This window comes from Phaenicophaeus curvirostris, chromosome 14, assembly GCF_032191515.1.
Source record: "Phaenicophaeus curvirostris isolate KB17595 chromosome 14, BPBGC_Pcur_1.0, whole genome shotgun sequence".
Taxonomy (NCBI): domain Eukaryota; kingdom Metazoa; phylum Chordata; class Aves; order Cuculiformes; family Cuculidae; genus Phaenicophaeus; species Phaenicophaeus curvirostris.
In genome coordinates this window covers 15,363,510-15,381,813 of record NC_091405.1, presented here as the reverse complement: position 1 = coordinate 15,381,813, position 18,304 = coordinate 15,363,510, and the positions used below count along the sequence as shown (strand labels likewise).

Here is an 18,304-nt window from a genome sequence, read left to right as displayed (position 1 = left end):
AACACTGCGTTTACCAACAAAAATGCACTAGATCTATTTATCTCTTTCCAATAAAATTTAAATAGTGCTACACATTAGTCATCTATCCATATTACAAACTGTTGTGTACATTAAGTGGATAATATTATTAACACTGATGTTTCTGTAGGCTATTCATAAAATAAATGGTGGACAAAGTAATTCCATCTATTACACACGGAGCTCAATAACAGCTGTAAATGAGAAAATTGCAATAGACATACTGAGTAATAATCAGAACTAAAACGACAACTGTAACAATATATCCATTGTGTAAATGTTCTGATTATAGAAACACAGACTAATCTGTAATTTTTCATCACTAATAAACATTGGTAACCAGCCAGAACAGAGATTATACTTCATCCAGTTGCTCTCTAAAATGCAGCTGCAAGAGCTATTCCATTTATTAATTTAACGAGAGACACAATAAATACTTTGTTTATTATGATCAAAAATATGTCCAGTATGACATCAAATCACTACATATGCCTAAAAACTACAGTTAGCAAAACGCACTGTGCCTTTCCAAGTATGTAGCTACAAACGTGTCATGCACAGTTTTGCCAGCATCATGTCACAAAGCCATCCTGGCTTGTCAGCAGAAGCTCTCTTAAGGCTTCCCATTAACATTTCCAGGCACCACGTGATCCCAGTTTAGAGCCTGCAAGAGCCACTCATGTCAGAAAACAGATTGAGGTAATTTTGTCATTTGAGAGCTTTCATAGTCTTACCTAAAAGCCTTTAAAATCCTGTAATAATGCCCCAAATTTACCTGTAGAAGCACAAAAAACTTTATGACATGCTACAAACACAACTAACGCTTCAAGTTTAGCCAAGAAAATTCTGCTTCATTTTTAAGAATAATCACAATAAAAGCCCTAATATTTGGGGTATGAGGCTCTAGGTCACTGCAGTTAGAACATCACATAAGATTTTCTGTAAACAGTGTTAATTTCTTAACAGAAAGATCCAATGAGGCAAACACCAGGGGTTATTGTATAAAGGCTCCTTTAGGGAAATGCCATCTATCTTGCATTTCTGTATCTTTAGCGAGAGTCACATGAACTCGCCAGCTAGGGATGAAAGAGGTTGAGGTGTGGTTCAGCTTCACAATCCTGACCAGATGGGAAAGATGCTGCAATTGGCACAGAGCCCAAGGAGGAGGATCTGTGGGGAGTTCAGGAGAGGCAAACAGATCTGACAGCAAGACAAGAGCTCTCTCCCAGACATCATCCATGGGGATCCTTCATTCCCCTTTGCTAATATTGTCACCACGTATGCACAGGATGACTGAATATATTATGCATGGGAATTAATCATGCCACTGGCACTGCCAGGAAGTCACTGAGCTTTTATTATGCATGCAAAGTTCTGCCAGTTTACACACACAGATGCAATTCGAAATTCTCAAAGAATTCCAAAACTAAATTAGAAGATTAAGCCCAGGGTCACAAGAGTAGAGAAGACCCCACATGCAAAGGAGATGTTCTGAAAATAAGCGAGGAGGTCCTAAACATTCTGTCCTCTGACAGTAGCTCAGATGTCTCCAGCCAGGTACCGCTCTAAAAGACTCACTAACCAAGTCTGTCCAAGCAGATCCTCTGCACAAGCAGGCCACGTGTTCTCCCCAACTATTTGTTTGTTTATTTATTCCAATTCTTAGGTATGTTAACTGCCCACGCTTTAAAGTACCTTTTTTTTTCCTCCCTTAGTGTCCATTAGTTGCTCTTGCTCACTACTTTTCATAAACCAAGAACTAGCAGATGCCCAAGAGAAAATATTACTTGCTTTTAAAAGAAGAGATGCACTTGCATTGCCAGTCTCACCTGAATTAATCTGAATATAAAACAATAGCATGACTACAACCTTCTTTTTCTAAGAATTCAGCTTGAAACAAATCACTTAACATGAGACAAGTGAGAAGGAGAGAAGCAAAAGCATTCTCCTAAGCAGGCTGCTGGGTTTAGGAAAGACATGTTCCTCCAGCCTTGTTTGGCACAGCAGTTACAACCTACTCTCTTCAGTCACGTCATTGTAAGAGGTGGCTCGTGTTAGCCCTTCACAAGCCCTTATAGTAATAGAAATTGCTGTTCAGAAAATAAATTACTTTTTTAAACAACAAAACACATGTAAATTCATTTTTATATGGTTTACATAACACTCCTTGACTACATTCCAGTCAAATAAATGCTAGACTATTACACTGGAATCCACTAGGTGTCTGGCTTTTTAATTCACGTTTTATTGATTCTCCATTACTCAATTTTATGTCACTTTCCTGCTTATTTAATCTTCCTCCCAAAAATAAATATCACATTGCCTTAATATTTTACCATCTTCCAGCAAGTCCCTGTTCGCTGAGTTCTTAATTTGCTTCTTCATCGCTCATTGTCCACCTCCACTACTGACTTCATGCTTTGATTTATTTTTCTTAAGGACTGGATTACCTCCAGTTCTTGACTTAAATTCCTTGGAATAAAAGTATTTAAAAGAAAAGCAAAATCCCCTTGTGTCATGAAACAAACACAACAGATGAAAAATAAGTGGGTTCGTCAATACAAATTTTGAAACACTTCTAAACTATGAAGTCATGTAAAATGAGGGCCAATCAAGAATAAGCCAATGTGATATTGAATTCTATATATACTGCAAAATTGAATATGAAATTTCTGTAAAGCAACAGGCTTTTACTTTGTATCTAGCTACTACCTTCCTAGGATATCATTAGAAACATTCTACAACATTTGATAAATCCAAATCCTTGAGAGCTCACTGTTCTTTCACTTTTTAATCCATACAACAATATATAACCATACTAAAAGATATAAGGATTAAATTGATCTTTCCACAAACATTGCTATACTTGAAATAGTTGAAAATAAACTTGATTTAATTCATCAACTCATCATGCTCAAAATTCTTCCAACTACAAGTCAACTTTATAACACTTGATACCACAGCACAGCACCAACTTAATGGAAATGGTGCGCTTTTGAGGCAAAACTGTCCCAGCTTAAGTACCATTTCAACAAGATGAAAAGAATTTTCTGCTTATAGTCCTTTTTCAGGACTGCCTGATACCCACCTCCTTTTTTCCATGCTTTAAGAAAATTTTCTGAGCAATTAGGGAAAATGAAAGCTAAATTGTTTAGGCTTCAGAGGAAGAAAATAATGCCAATTTTCAGAATATAACAAGACAGATATCATTGATCTGATTTAAATGAGTTAACAATGACTTTCTAGTATTATTTTATTCTACTGTAATGCAACCCCATATCAACAGAATTCTACCTTCTTTATGAACACGTAGAGCTTTAGAATACAAAGAGTTTAATGAGCTTCATTAGCAAACAGCAAAAACCAGACCAAAGCTGATGCTTTTTATGCTGTCTTTAAAAGGTTTCCATGCTTTTCAAAGAAACTTTTTCGCTTCCTCTTATGGATATCACAGCCTCACTTCACTCAAACACACACACACGTTTTGGACACAAGCATTAGCGTTAAAAAAAAAGAAGTACCAATAAGGAATAAATTATAAAAGTGACTTAAGTGAGCATCAGGCCCAAAAAGCTTCCAGTGAAGCATTGGTAAAAAATACAGCACTTATCTTCTAAGAGGATTCTGTAAGCAAGTCTAACTTATGGGCTTGTTTCATCATATCTCAAAAAGAAATCTTTGAGTTTTTAAACCAAAGATGAAATTATTCTGCAAGGAACACAAGTTATTTATGTATTTAATCACTCACAGAGTGACAGCTACATTAATTGTTACAAAATTATAAATGCTTTGGAACGCTACAGAGAAAAAGTCTTGAACAGGAAATCAATTATTTCCAAAACCAGCAGAAATTGTGTTACTTGTATTGCCCAGAGTGCAAGACTAAACTCTCTCAGTTGCGCACCACACGAGTGCATCAGAAATTCAAGACGTGACTCAAGATCTCAGCTTTTTATGTACTGAAAGGCCACAGACAAGTAGAAGGCAGGGTTAAATGCAGAATTTGAATCTTGTGTGCCTGAAGTGGTCAGAAGGAATCTATTGATACATATGACGTACCCAGTGAAACCAAGGGCTCACACAATAAAGAATCTCCACATTTCTTCAAAACCTTGTTTACTAGCATAAACCAGTTCCTTCTTTCTACCCCGAGTACATTTTATCAGTAGCTAGAAATGTCAAATACTTCTATGGTAAACAGAAATATCCCAGCCGTTTTTATTTTTCTACACACCAATACTAAATAAGGTGACAATACAATCTGCCCCAGGCAACTCTATCACCATCCACAGTAGACAGGTCATTTCCCTTTTTATCAGAGGAGAGTAGGTCATCACATTTTAGTACATGTTGACACCGCTGCTAGTAAAAAGAGATAAGAATTCAGTGCCCTTAAGGTGCCTTAACCTCTATTTTACCTAATACAGATATTTCACAGCTATTGCATTAAAGCCAGAAGAGAGACAGATTTGTAACCTGAAAGGACACACTACAAAGGTCTCAACCTTTGTGACAAGCTGGTATTTGTACTGCAGAGAGTATAGGTGACAACAAAGCACTCCCCTTAAGGTATCTACTTCTCTTTTATTTTGAGTAATAGGATTTATTTTTCTCCTGTAACACTACAGAGGATGTTTAGCCTCTCAAGCACATATAAGCAGGTTTTCAACACTTCTTGGAAGTTGAAATAAAAAACGTGTACTCCTCCTGCCATCTCGGAAAAAAAAAAAACTTCAGAAGTTTCTTTGCTTGCTTAAAACACTTGTCTTTCAGTCAGGATACTCTTAATTCAGAATACAAACCAAAATAACGACACTTAAATGCTGTTGTCTTTATCCTTTGTGTTTTCACTTTCAAACTTTTGATTCTAACGTCTAAAGAAAGTTGGAAAACACTTCTTTGGCAACATTCCTTTTATCTTCTAAGAGAATGGGAAAAGACACCACTTCCTAATTGTTAAAATATAACCATCCATAGATGAGAACTAACTTTTTATTGCATTTTATGTTAACAAACTGGATTCTCCACAACCTTTTAAAACAGCAGTAAGTTAAAGCTACCTGCAGGGCAAGAGCAAGGTCACAACCACAAATTGCTTAGTCATTACACAGACTGGACAGCATTCACAAAAGGACTTTTTCTATTAGGAAAAATATAAAGATATTAATACATTTGCAATAGACCACGTAATGATGCTCAGTTTCTTCTACACATAACTATAAAATATGTCTTCAAAATGGGCAAAAGACTTGCCTCTGGTTAGTCAAAGAACAAATATTCCATACTTTCAGTGAAATAATAGATTTGTGCTTGAAGATTCTAAACATTGTTTTCCCCAGGAACATAACTACAAACAGTTTTATCAACTCCCACAAGAAGTTCAACTGCAATCTGTACTGTAAAAGAAAGAGCAACATCTCTCTGAAATGCAAAAAAACATTCCTTTATTTTGAAAACAGCCTGGTCAAATTTTCTATTCATTTTCGTAACATATTTTTAAACCATGAAGGCCAAGAACGCAGTTATGAGTTCAGAGACCACAGTAACAAACACTATGGCTCATTATTTAAGTGTTCATTATTTATTTGCATGTTTAAACACATTTAAATGACTGTAGATAACACACTTACAACATTCAGTCCTTCACCAAAATATACTGCGTAGGTATACATTACTCAATAAGAGGCAAAGATAAAGCAAAACTTAACAGCAACTTCATCACCAGAATAAAGCACTTACAAGAACGTGGTTTTAACATGTAATACCACCTTATTTGCCAACGAATTTTGCACATTTTTGGCATGCATATACACATATACGTATACAAACACTGTTAATAAACAGCAACAGCATTTAAGATTAAAACCAAGAAGACCAAAGACTAAGACATCTCAATGACACATTCCAATTTTTTAGATGAGTGCAAATAAAACCTGGTTCAGGAAAATAGAGTAAGTAAAAATATTATGAAGATATCACTATTTTTGTTCCTAAGCAATCTAACCACTAACCAATTTCTACAGTTTTTACTAAATTAGCAAAAAGACATTTTGAAATGAAGAAAAAAAAAAATCTTGTAGCAAGTTACCAAGATAATGCTGTTTTTATGCTTGGGATAGAAGTCATTATGAACAAGCTTCAGTGAATCTCCATACTTTTAAGATGTTATTTATATTTTGTGATGTCATTTTGATATACCGTTTCAATTGCAAAGGGACTGGAGTATTCTGAAAGAAGAAAGCAGACATGTTTGAAATTCAGTATAATAATAAACTGCAGATGGCTTTTGCCCAAGTGAATAGCAAATATTAACACTAAGGCAGGATATGACTCTTCCAAGCATGAAGCAAGTTGAAGTACTTGTTAATATATGATACTTTACGTAAAGTGATTTACCTACACACCAAACTTACGTTCCTAATTAGCCCGGGAGTACAATTCCCATTCTTTAAATTAATTATGAATCTCAGCCCCCAATGTTTTCATTATCAGAAGATACAAATATGTCTGCCTGTTAAATATTTTCAACGTCAAGGTTTTGTATTTGGTGAATTTTAGCCTGACAGTCGATACTGAATCTTTATGCTCTTTTATGCACTGTATTCTGTACTTGAAAGAAAAATGACCATTTTACACTGCCTTCGGTTTCTTACTTTTTTATGATAAATTCTAGCTTCTCTTCAACTCGTTCAAGAGGCAAAAAAAAAAAAGCACCCAAAATAAACAGCATTTCAGTCATTTTAAGTTCACACAACTGCTTTACAAATCGCACAGCCTGACCTCCTCCTATAATATTACGTTACAGCAAGATCTAAAATAACATTCCCTTTTGACAGCTAACCTCAGGCACCACTGGTCTAGTATCTCACTGCTTATACTGCTGGCTGAAAAGCTGATAGGATACGCAAGACAAGCTGAGAGTTTAACTGGCAGAGCTGTTCAAATCTAAATTGTGCTATTTGAAACTTAGACCACAGGAGACAACAGTTCACTTTTTACCATGGCAGCAGATTCAACCTCTTGGCCCCGTGAAAGTCATGTGAATACATTTAGCACACACAAAAAGTATCTCCCTATATTATGATCAAAGAAGTATTCAACGCACATTTTTTATGCACATTTGATTGTTCTGCTGACAGTTTTGGAAGTTAAGTATTATGGACTGCTGCACATAGGTTTCAAACCTTGATGAAGCCCAATGGCAGGATACTTTTGACAGTCAAATAATGACAAGCACGTTGCAGGCCGATGCCCGTTATTCATGAACATCTTGGCCTGCTCCAACCGTTGTGCAGCGACTAAGTGGACGGTCAAAGGTTAAGTTTGAAGAAGACAGCAATGAAGGGCAACTGTCATGCACCACTGAATACTGTGCGGCAGCAAGGAGTGGTTGTCTTCTGAAGAACATGCAAAATGTTCTCATTCTGTCCAGGCAGACACATATTTGAAGGTCCTAAATGAGACCACTGCCAATTCGCGAAGAGCTAAACTGACAGCATGCCATTCAAACTGTCTCTCTCAAATTTGACTTTTTTTTTATTTCAGATCACATATGCATGCAAAGTATAACGTTAAACAGGACTCTCGAAGCAAGCCAGATTTGGCAGGGTAAGAAGGGTATGGGGAAAGACATCTAAACTTTCCCCCTTCTCTTTCTTTTAAGACAAGCTCAATTTTTTCACAAGAAACACTTCAATTTTCTTGTAATGTAATTTTGGATATAAATGCATGCCATGTTGTACCCCTTATTCTAAATACTTGGGCTTCTTGTTGCATAAAATGCAGAGCCTAATACCTTACAGCTGGGGCTAATACAGTCACCTGCAAATTTAATTCTGCATTTATATATTAATGTTGCAATAAGAGCCTATATTAAAGCATGCAAATAAATACTCAGCATCTGGCTCCAAATACCCTAAGCATTTCTGTTATGAATAGTACAATAACAGCATTTTCTATTTGTTTAGAAGCACTGTTTTGTGAGGAGTTATGTCTTGAACAGCATGATCAACAACAGAATTGCAGTATTTTGCATGAAACACATATCTTATTTTTAACCCATTTCCAGTAAAGATGTATATTTTTTACTTACACATTTAAATTATGTGATCATATTCAAGTTTGCCTCTATTAACATATAAAAGACTTCAGGAAAAATAGGAATTTTTTTTTTGTATTAGATAAACAGCGATGCCGCTCATCTTTCACGTGAATGAATGCCTGACACTAAATTTAATCAGGCTGAAAAAGGATCATATGGGTTAGCTCTTGATGCTCTTTTCATGAACAGTCCATCTCTCCTGCACATAGAGGGCCAAGTATTGCCCTTTAACAAAACAGATGAACATGCACAGTGCTTGTATCTTTTTGCTGGGTCACTGGCATCATCCCACTTGTGACACTACTGCTCTGTATCACTTTCTGTCATGATACCAATTAAAGACTCTGTTCACAAGCTGTGCTTTGCAAACTACGGAGAAAATGAATTGTCTTTATGAGGAATACGTTTGGATCATAAAGCATAAAACCTCTCGTTTGTCACATACACAGGTACACACAGCATAAACTCTTTAAGGCACAAGCTATATCTGTATGTTCTACTGTACAAGTCATGCTATCAATGCTTTTCGAATAACAGATAACAACCAACCTTCTGTTCTGATCACAATAAATGGCCAGAAGCGTAATAATCCCAATTCAACTTATTTTGGACTGAAGGACAAATTTCAAGGCTTTTCTACATAGGCAAGAGGGTCAGATATATAGCAGAAATTACAAATTAGGGAAAAGCTCAACATCTTTTACATTCTGTGACGGTGGGCAAAAGATAAAAGGATGCTTTAATTTTAGAGGACTTGCTTAGTTACACGTCTCTTTTCCCCCGTCGTTTCCTCTATTTCTGTCTTACAATAAGGTTCAAATCAATTCAGAAGCATTTCTGTATTTGTCTGAGATTTCCTGATCTTAAATTCTCGGTGTTCCAACTCCACTCTTCACTGCTGAAGCACATAATGCTACTGTGCACATATTGCACTGCCCAACTCTTCCACCATGAGCTGCACAGCACACACACATACACAAGCCTCCATTTCACACAGTCAACCCCTGTCCAAATTGGGCTTCCAAAGTCCTTGTGAAATGCTTCCAAAAAACCTATTTCCATCCAGAGTTTAAAAAAAAAATAAACCTATTAAATGTTTATTCAAACGTGAATTTTACTAGTTAAACATCAGAAGTACATGCAAGGTGTATGATTCTAAGAGCAGCAATACCAATGTTTTCCAGTCCCAAAGATGCTTAGACTTACTGTTTGCTTCTTGGAGATGAAAACCTTATCCAATCTTTACCTCTATTTTTGGCCCTAAAAGCACATACAGTGAAATATTCATGATTTTTCCCTGGCAAGATTCAGTTTGGGAGAATTTTGTACTCAAAACAGAGGACACAACATACATCTGAAGTGGGAGGTCTTACTTCAAGTAAAATCTTTTGGCATTATAGACTAGAGTCCCTCCAGTGAATTACACACAGAAGCTTCAGTACTTCTAGCATGTTTTAAAAAACATGTAAATAAGACTCAAAATTTAATATTACAGGTTGTTTAACTTCATTCAATTTTAAACCTTAGAACAGAATCAGCACATATTTAAATCAGGTACCTTTTCAAGTATTCACTGCATGAAGTGCCAGTTGCCCGGGGGTTATGAAATAATACTAAAAACTTTATAATCATTCATTGATTTAGTTTTGAGCATAGTATATCATTTGAATCCAATGGGAACATAAAGAGCTATTTGTGAGGTCAACCACAGTACAGACAGAGGCTGACATGATATCGATGGCAAGGTGGAAAGAAATTGCCAAATACAGCAGATCAATACCTCGTTTCACTGTTACAGCCTTCTGGAGACATAAAATATATATCTTTACAGCTACGAAAATAATAATAATGAAAGTGGGAGATAAATGCTTCCCTCCAGGTAAACTATTTGATTAGCTGAGGGCAAAGGTGACAACCGCAGTTACACTAAAGTAACTTTACAGTCTTAAATAAAAATAGTGGGATGAGCAGCAGATAAAAGGGCAAAACCTAACTGAACAAATTCAAGGAGATAAAGATGTAATTCTTTTAGGAAGTGGTGCAGCACATGTACAAAGGCAAAAACTTGTTAAGATAAACAAGGCAGAACAGACTGTCCTCCCATAGTAAGACTCCAGTAACTAAAAAAAAAGTGTTTTGAAATTACAACACTATCATTTTCTATCCAGAAGGCATCAAAGCCAAGTTTAATCTGCCCCATGTTTTAAATGCCAATAAATATTCATAATCATGTTTTTCACTTCACTAGTGAACCTAAGAGAATGTAATAATGCAGTATAATGCTTTTTAGTCTCAGCTGAAGGGAAGAGGAACACCTGATATTTTGGATGCTCATGGTCATTAAAGGTTAATTAAATGATATAAGAAATGGATGAATTATTAAAAGCATTAGAGCTCAATCCTGCTTCAGCTGAAGGCTGCGTAAGTTTGATCACCAGCTGCACTGGGAACAGAAACAAGGTTTGGGCATTCACTATTTGGCCTGTCCAGTTTTCACTAATCTGGGTCAGATGAAACTGAATCCTACCTATCATAAAAAGGAAAAGTATGACAGTTGTTCATTAAATATTTTCCAAATCTAAAAATAAAAGTGAAAGTAGGCCTAATATTGCACTTCAAGCACTCTACCGTGCTCTAACACTCTATTTGTAAATGACTGCTTTCTCTGTCTCAGTGTTGCTATTTAAGAATAAACTCATGTTTGCCAACAATCTAGTTGCAAAATTTACTCAGAAAGCTTCAAAGCTGATTTTACATTTGGCAGCATAGATTTTGGCTGAATAAGTGAACTCATCCAAATTACCACATCATCACACAAGATACTTTGCTGTACATATTTCTAGTCTGCTGTTTTGAAAGGAATAGTAAAGAGGCTGTTCCATAAGGAAACTCGAATTAAGCAAGCAAACAAATGCTCTGTTCATGCTCTTTATGGGGGATTTTAGTGTTCCAAGACAGACAAGGAACCAAAATCCCTATAAAAGCATTGGTGGTCCAATACCTTCACGGACATTTGAAGTCTCCATAAACAATACAAGCTCAATCATTTAAATAATGACAAAGAAGAAAGCAGCGGGGTAATTAGGTAAAGAAACAAGACTTCGTTTTGCCAGAGCAAAAATCTAATTGACAGCACAACAGGAACAATTCTTAACACGCATGGAACACTACCAGATTCCTTAAAATAAAGAAACCAGTTCTGCATATTAGAATCATAGAATAACCAGGTTGGAAGAGACCCATTGGATCATCGAGTCCAACCATTCCCATTGTCCCACCCCTAGGACACTTCTTCTCCCATCAGCCCCTGTAAGACACCAACAGCTGCCATGCAGCAGGAGTCCACGCTAACAAGTCTAACGAAAGGTTAGGGTTAACGGAACCATTTCACACAGCCATGTCCTACAAGGTGCTCTGTACCTGTAACAGCTATTACACTTGTGGCATGCAACCAAGCCAAAGTTTCGGTTGGCTAGAGGCTATACAAGCAAGAGACATGAGCTTACAATCTTAACATACAAGACCCTGAAAAAATAGATGAGGCAGATGGAGAAGCAAGAGAGAGAGAAAAAAAAAAGAAAAAGGAGAGGCTTTTCCAGGAGTGCATATTTGGACATGCACAGGTCCCATACCACTGTCTCACACAGTGGATCACTAGGATCAAAGTGAACTGGAGACCTTTAGCCCCTTGACATTTTACTTCTCTTGGGTTACTCTCACACTTAACAGCCTTACAGGTTACAATCAACAAAACATGCATTAATGTTTTCAGTACCCCTGCTCCTCACATCCTTACCACCAAGATATTGGGAGATTCTAATAATGGGAAGCATAGATCCGTTCTTGTTTACACCAAAACCAAAAGAGGTACTGTAAAACAACACGTTTAATAAATCTGCAGAGCCTAAAGTACCAATATAATTCAGAGCAGCAAGATAGACACGCACTTCTTAATTAAGTGGGTGATGTTCTAGTTAAAACAAAAAGACAACCCTGGGCCATAGCTAAGATTAAGCACGCGCTCTTGCAAGGAAGCTCCTACTATTATCAATATAAAGGCTTTAAATCACAAAAAATAAACCATCTAATAGTCTGTATTCAATAGTAAGTAGAAGTCAGGACACAGACAGATTTGGATTAACACATTTTCAGTTATAACAAGTAATTTTACAGAGGATTAGTATCTTGATGGTCTGATCAATACTAGGCACTGCTGGTATTACAGATGAAGAGAAAATTACCCCTCCAGTAATACAGTGTGTATGTCTTGGTTCTCCTTCATTTGCCAAGTCCATTACTGTAATGGTTCCAGCATTAGCAGCTGAGGCAATTTAAGCAGCAGGAATGTGATGAATTTAAAAGCAAGGAACATTTGCCACTCTTTCTTTCTTGTATTTTATTCTGCATATGCAAGGCTTCTACCTGACCATTTCCAATATACAAATCATGTGTTATGTGACCATCAACAATATTTCTTAATTATTGTCTCATTAATAATGGGAAGGGCCAATAATGCGATTACCACAAAAATTGCTACTGGCATATTGGCTGCTGATTCTGCTAAAACCTGCACACCATTTACCTACGCAGAAATATGACATGACAAGCAGCTTACTTAACTGCATCTAAGCTGTTTCATTAACTTCAATTTTCCTATATACAGCTTCTAAAAGAACCTATTTAATGTGCTAGAAAATTTCATATGGTTTTATATCTTAAGAGGCAGAACAGTAAAATGAAACAAGAAGTTATCATAATATTTGAACAAACAATGACAAGTCAATGTTAAAGTTTATATACTTCATTGCATGGTATGGGTGACATTTTTCAGCATTAATTCTAAAATAATTCCCTTGGTCTTAGGTGTTCCAAGAATACTTGCCTAGTTTTTCTTGAATATTTATATCACAAAGCAATCTATTTTATCTCATAAATATATATGATTTTCTAGCCAGCGAAAATCAGGATGATGCTGGAAATAAGATTTTTCATTGAAACCTCAGCCAGAAAACTGTATATTCCCTTTTGCTCCTTGTACATAAAATACTGCAAAGCTTTGTGCTATATAAAGCTTTAAATTTCTTTGCCACTTTGTCTAACACGTCTCACAAATGTGAAATTGCACATTAATATCTTGGTAGAAGCCCTTGTGAATATTCAGATATGTGCATATTGATGAATTTATTATTTGTGTAGCAAAAACTTTATTGTATTGGGGTCCCAGCTGTGCCAGGAGCTGTACAAACATAACAGTAATGTCTGCGGAATACATTCTCTGTAGACAGTCCTGGTTACACAGCAATGGGAATTAGCATAAAGAGCTACATAAGGTAATTGTGAACTGGTTTCAAAAACCTATCAACGTATTCCTTTCAAAAGTAAAAGAAAATAATTATCCAGACTAGCTGAGCATCTTATCTTTCACATGGCAATGACACAGAATCTTAAGATGCAAAGAGTGGCACAAGGAAGCATATGAAGGTAGTTACCAGAAACTGACATCTGCCACACTGACACTTAGAAAAAAAAAAAATCTAAGTCATTCTTGCAAACAGTAGTACATTGAAGATGAACTTTTAACTAACCCATGAATATTAACAAAGATAATAAACATTCTAAAAGCAAAATAACTCTTCCCAAGTTTAAAAGGAGAAAGTAGTTTAAAGTACGCCATTAAATAACAGTTTACCCATCTTTGCAAGGCTTATACCAGAATTCTGGCTTCTACCTTTCTACCTGAAAGTAAAACCATACCTGGATTTACTTTCTGTGGTACCTTTCTTCATCCAGCAAAAGAAAGCTGACCAGACTCTGACCAACGGTGTAAAGAATAAAGAATCAAAATTACTATGAACGGCACTAATTAAATTTGAATTCTAAGTTAAAACAAACATACACAAACAAATGAAAAGCCCCCCCTCGACTGTTTCATTGAAATGCCTTTCCAGCTAATGAAGAACATCTACACAACAGTTCTGTGTTACGCATAGAAGTAGTTTTTGCTATAGGGAGGACCAGCATACAGCATCTCCAGGAATGTTTTAGACATGAAGAATGAACCCTGTCCACTTAAGACTCAAAGAAGTATTCCACAGGACACCAGCATCCCCAACCTGAGTTTGAGAGTGCTGAGTAATTAACTTCTGGCTATTGCTTCCCAACATTTTTCCAGAACCTTCTGCCAGGAACTCATTTGTGTCCTCCTCCTCTTGGGCTTGGAACAGCAAATACTAGCATAAAAAATTTCATTTCTGCTACTCGCTCTATATTACTCAATCCAATTGAGTAATCTGCAAAGTAGAAATTGCTGTGTGACAGCAGTGCACTCTAAAGAATTTCTACCACACGTACTTGGAACAGAAATTTTCTTCTGTAACAGCATAAATCAAAACTTGCCATACACATGAAAATTTGAGAGAGAAAGAACAGCTTGTCACATATAGGACACATTCTGCATACTTAGAAAGCAAAAGCCAATCACTAGGCTTCTTATAGACAGCATTTAACTGTACACAAACAGAGCAAACCAACAACTTCTATTCAGGATTTAGTTCTCTAGACCAGAGACACTGCCAGGAGATACATGATCCAAGCCAATTTCTCTATCCAACCACTTCCCTCTCATTAGTAGGCCTCATAAATCTTACTCGCCAAAAGAGGTTGGGTTAACCTCACTAATATTTGGGTTGCAATGAAACATTTTGATCAGGACCTAAATGGAAGTCTTGGCAGAACTACTACAGTAAACTTCCTTTGCCTTCAGCATTTCTTAGGTGAGCTACATAAGCGAACGCAGGTTAAACCTCAGGACTTTACAGGCTGGTTTTGTTTCACTTTGAATGTCCTTAAAGCTTCTCCCAGGCAGTACCCACCTTACCACGTTCCCCCCCAAAGGCACCTTGTAAGTATTCACACCTTAAAATGCTCTACAAGGATCTCTTAATTTTCATCCTTGTTTGTGTACTTACAACACCTAGGTGTGTCTAAGCAGTACACTTGCACTCCAGTTTCCTTGATTATTTCTTACATATTGCTTCTCCGATACCTCTTCAACCACCTTGTCCTCCTGCAACTTTTGCCAATGTACTTCACAATCCATCCTCTTAATCCCTCACACACAGCCTTGGATGATTATCTTAGCAACAGCAATTATTCTCCTAATGCAAATGATTCCTAAGTGTCTTTGAGAGTTATTGCAAAGATAAAACCCCCTCGATGGAGAGCATAAATGTACAGGCTAAAAAAAAAAAAAGGTATGTATTGGATTTTTTTCTGCAAGGTAAGTATATCTGATTGGATGGGACAACTTACACGTGCAGGTGTTTTCACATATATAGAAAGAGCAGAACATAAACAAAACACCGAAGTTACTGTCTTTCAGCAACGAAGGGTAGCAGAGAAACTAATTACACACTTACCATGTTGGCCTTCAAGAGTTATTATGAGTCTTACTACTGTGAATAAGCTTTAAAGGCTTTTATCTGTTGAATTGTTTAGTTGCAAACTTAGGTCAGACCTTCTCCCCACCCCTGTAATGAAATCACTTTTAATGGTAATTAGCAAATTAACATCAATCCCAAACCCAGTACGTTCTGTCTGCAAAGACAGGTGTACCACATTACCATCTTGGAAAGATTTTTACAAAGTCTGCAGTGGAATTAGACTCCTTTTCATTAACATCACTACCATCAGCATCACGCTTTCAACCATGTCAATTACAGCTTCTCCGCACTAGTGTTTTGTAACCAAACCCAGCAGAAACACAACTACAGAGAACTGCAGCCAAATATTATGAAGAGTAGCAGAAACAAACCCTTCCAAAGCACCTGCAGCAGCAAAACTTTCCCCACCACGGTTTGCTTACGCAAGCAGTGTAAACACATCTCAAATGTAATCATAGAATCACAGAATAACCAGGTTGGAAGAGACCCCCAAGATCATCGAGTCCAACCATTCCTATCAAACACTAAACCATGTCCCTCAGCGCCTCGTCCACCCGTGCCTTAAACACCTCCAGGGAAGGAGACTCAACCCCCTCCCTGGGCAGCCTGTTCCAGTGCCCAATGACCCTTTCTGTGAAAAATATTTTCCTAATGTCCAGCCTAAACCTCCCCTGGTGGAGCTTGAGGCCATTCCCTCTCGTCCTGTCCCCTGTCACTTGGGAGAAGAGCCCAGCACCCTCCTCTCCACAACCTCCTCTCAGGTAGTTGTAGAGATCAATGAGGTCTCCCCTCAGCCTCCTCTTCTCCAGGCTAAACACCCCCAGCTCTCTCAGCCGCTCCTCATAAGACTGAAGAATAGTAGAAACAAACCCTTCCAAAGCACCTGCAGCAGCAAAACTTCCCCCCCCACCAGGTTTGCTTACGCAAGCGGTGTAAACACACCTCAAACGTAAACATGTCGCAGGCGGCACCACAACAGCCATCAAGGGAAAACCTCACAGAAATGTTTATTTAGGTTAAACCGGCTGAAGGAGGAGCGCTCTGGGGACAGAAGCGCATCATCTCACCCAGAACACGCCACAAAACCACGCCGCTGGGTACTTCTAGCATAACACTGCAGAGCCTCCTTTTCAAATTAGGATCTCGCAGCGCAGGTAGTAAGAAAACTTTTCTTTTCCGCCGCCGTGGGAGCCGCACGAGGCTCCTCCCGCTTCCCAGGGGACGGGAAGCTCGGGCTCCCCCAGCAGCTGCAGCCGCGGGTTCGAACCCCGCCTGCCCCCCGCGGGCTGGGGCTGCCCCACTGCCCAGCAGCTCCCCAGCCGGCCCCGAGCCGCCTCGCACGGGGCTCCCGCTCCGGTCCTGGAGCTGCCGGAGCGCGGCGGGGTCGCTGCTCGCTCTGCCCCTCGCAGCCTCGCAAGCCGCGGTGGAAGAGGACTCGCCATAGGCACGCTGCTCCGGACTGAAGAGAAGCGGGAAGCAAAGAGGAGGTACCTTGAAGTCTTTCTCTCGCTCCCCGGCTCTCCTCTTCATGCTGTCACCTCGCCCAGCCCCGCGAAACAACACGCGGCTCCCGCCGGCTCCAGCCCAACGCGCCGCCGCCCGCGAGACTACAACTCCCGACGCGCACCGCGGCGGAAATAGGCGGTGAGAACCAGATGTAGTCCCGCGCCCGGGGCGGAGGGGACGCTCAGCCCAGGCTCGGACTACAACTCCCGTCGTGCATCGCGGCGCGGTAGCCAGCAGTGAGAACCAGGTGTAGTCCCGTGTGCGGGGCGGAGGCGGGGCTCGACCTGGGCTTGGACTACAACTCCCAGCGCGCACGGCGGTGCGGAAGCGGAAGCAGGCTGTGCGCTACCCTCCCCAGCCCCGGCCCGCCCGTGGGGCGGAAGCGGCGCTCGGCCCCGTTCGGACTGCAGCTCCCGGCAGGGCCCGCGGCCTCGGAAGTGGAAGGGCTTGGGTAGCAACCGAGGCAGTTGCTAACCGGGCGCTGGGAGCAAACCTAGGGCTGGCAGGGAGCTGTGAGTACGGAGGAGGGGCAGGGTGCGGGAGGACAGCGGTGCGGAGCGCCTCGGGGCTGCCGCAGCGGGGCTGGCGGGGCCCGGCCTGGGGCTGTGCCCTGGAGCGGCTTCTTAAGAGTCGTGAGGCTCCTTTCCTCCCAGTTCATTGCCCCAGGAAAAGGCAGGGTGCCTCCCCGTGTTTCTTAAAGTAGCCCTGCTCAGTTGTGGCCTCCGCGATTGATGCCGAGAGGCAGCTGCGCTCCCGCGGGGTTGTGTTCTGTCCCGGGGAGCGCAGGCGGCCCTGCCTGAGGCACCCGCGGCCCTGCCCCTCCCCTCGTGTAAGTTAGTGTCAGAACTGATGGAGCTGAAGAAGAATTTGGAAAGCACTTGTGGAAAAACTTGAAGACGAGATGCGGTTTTATGATATTCACTTAGGGACATGGTTTAGCGGTGGACTTGGCAGTGCTAGGTTTACCGTGTGACTGTTGAGGCTGCATCTCGAATCCTGTGTTCGGTTTTGGGCCCCTCAGTACAAGAAAGACATTGAGAGGCTGGATCACATCCTGAGAAAGTCAGCGAAGCAGGGGAAGGGGTTGTAGCACAAATGTTGTGAGGCGTGGCTGAGGGAAGCAGGGGTGCTTAATCTGAAGAAAAGGAGGCTCAGGAGAGACCTCATCACACTCTGTGAAAGGAGGTTATAGTGAGGAGGAAGTTCTCTTTTCCCAAGTAACAAGTGATAAGACGAG

General features: G+C 39.6%; 1 protein-coding gene across 2 annotated transcripts in view; it reads right to left on the bottom strand.

The window, feature by feature from the left end:
• The window catches only part of FTO (FTO alpha-ketoglutarate dependent dioxygenase), a 215,262-nt gene extending 198,104 nt beyond the window's left edge, over positions 1 to 17,158 (bottom strand). For both annotated transcript variants that reach the window (XM_069868659.1, XM_069868663.1), the window contains exon 1: positions 17,053 to 17,158. In XM_069868659.1, coding sequence (XP_069724760.1) covers positions 17,053 to 17,091 — 39 coding nt within the window. In that variant the 5' untranslated portion in view covers positions 17,092 to 17,158. The remainder of the gene's footprint in view (positions 1 to 17,052) is intronic.
• Between the last annotated feature and the right edge of the window lie 1,146 nt (positions 17,159 to 18,304).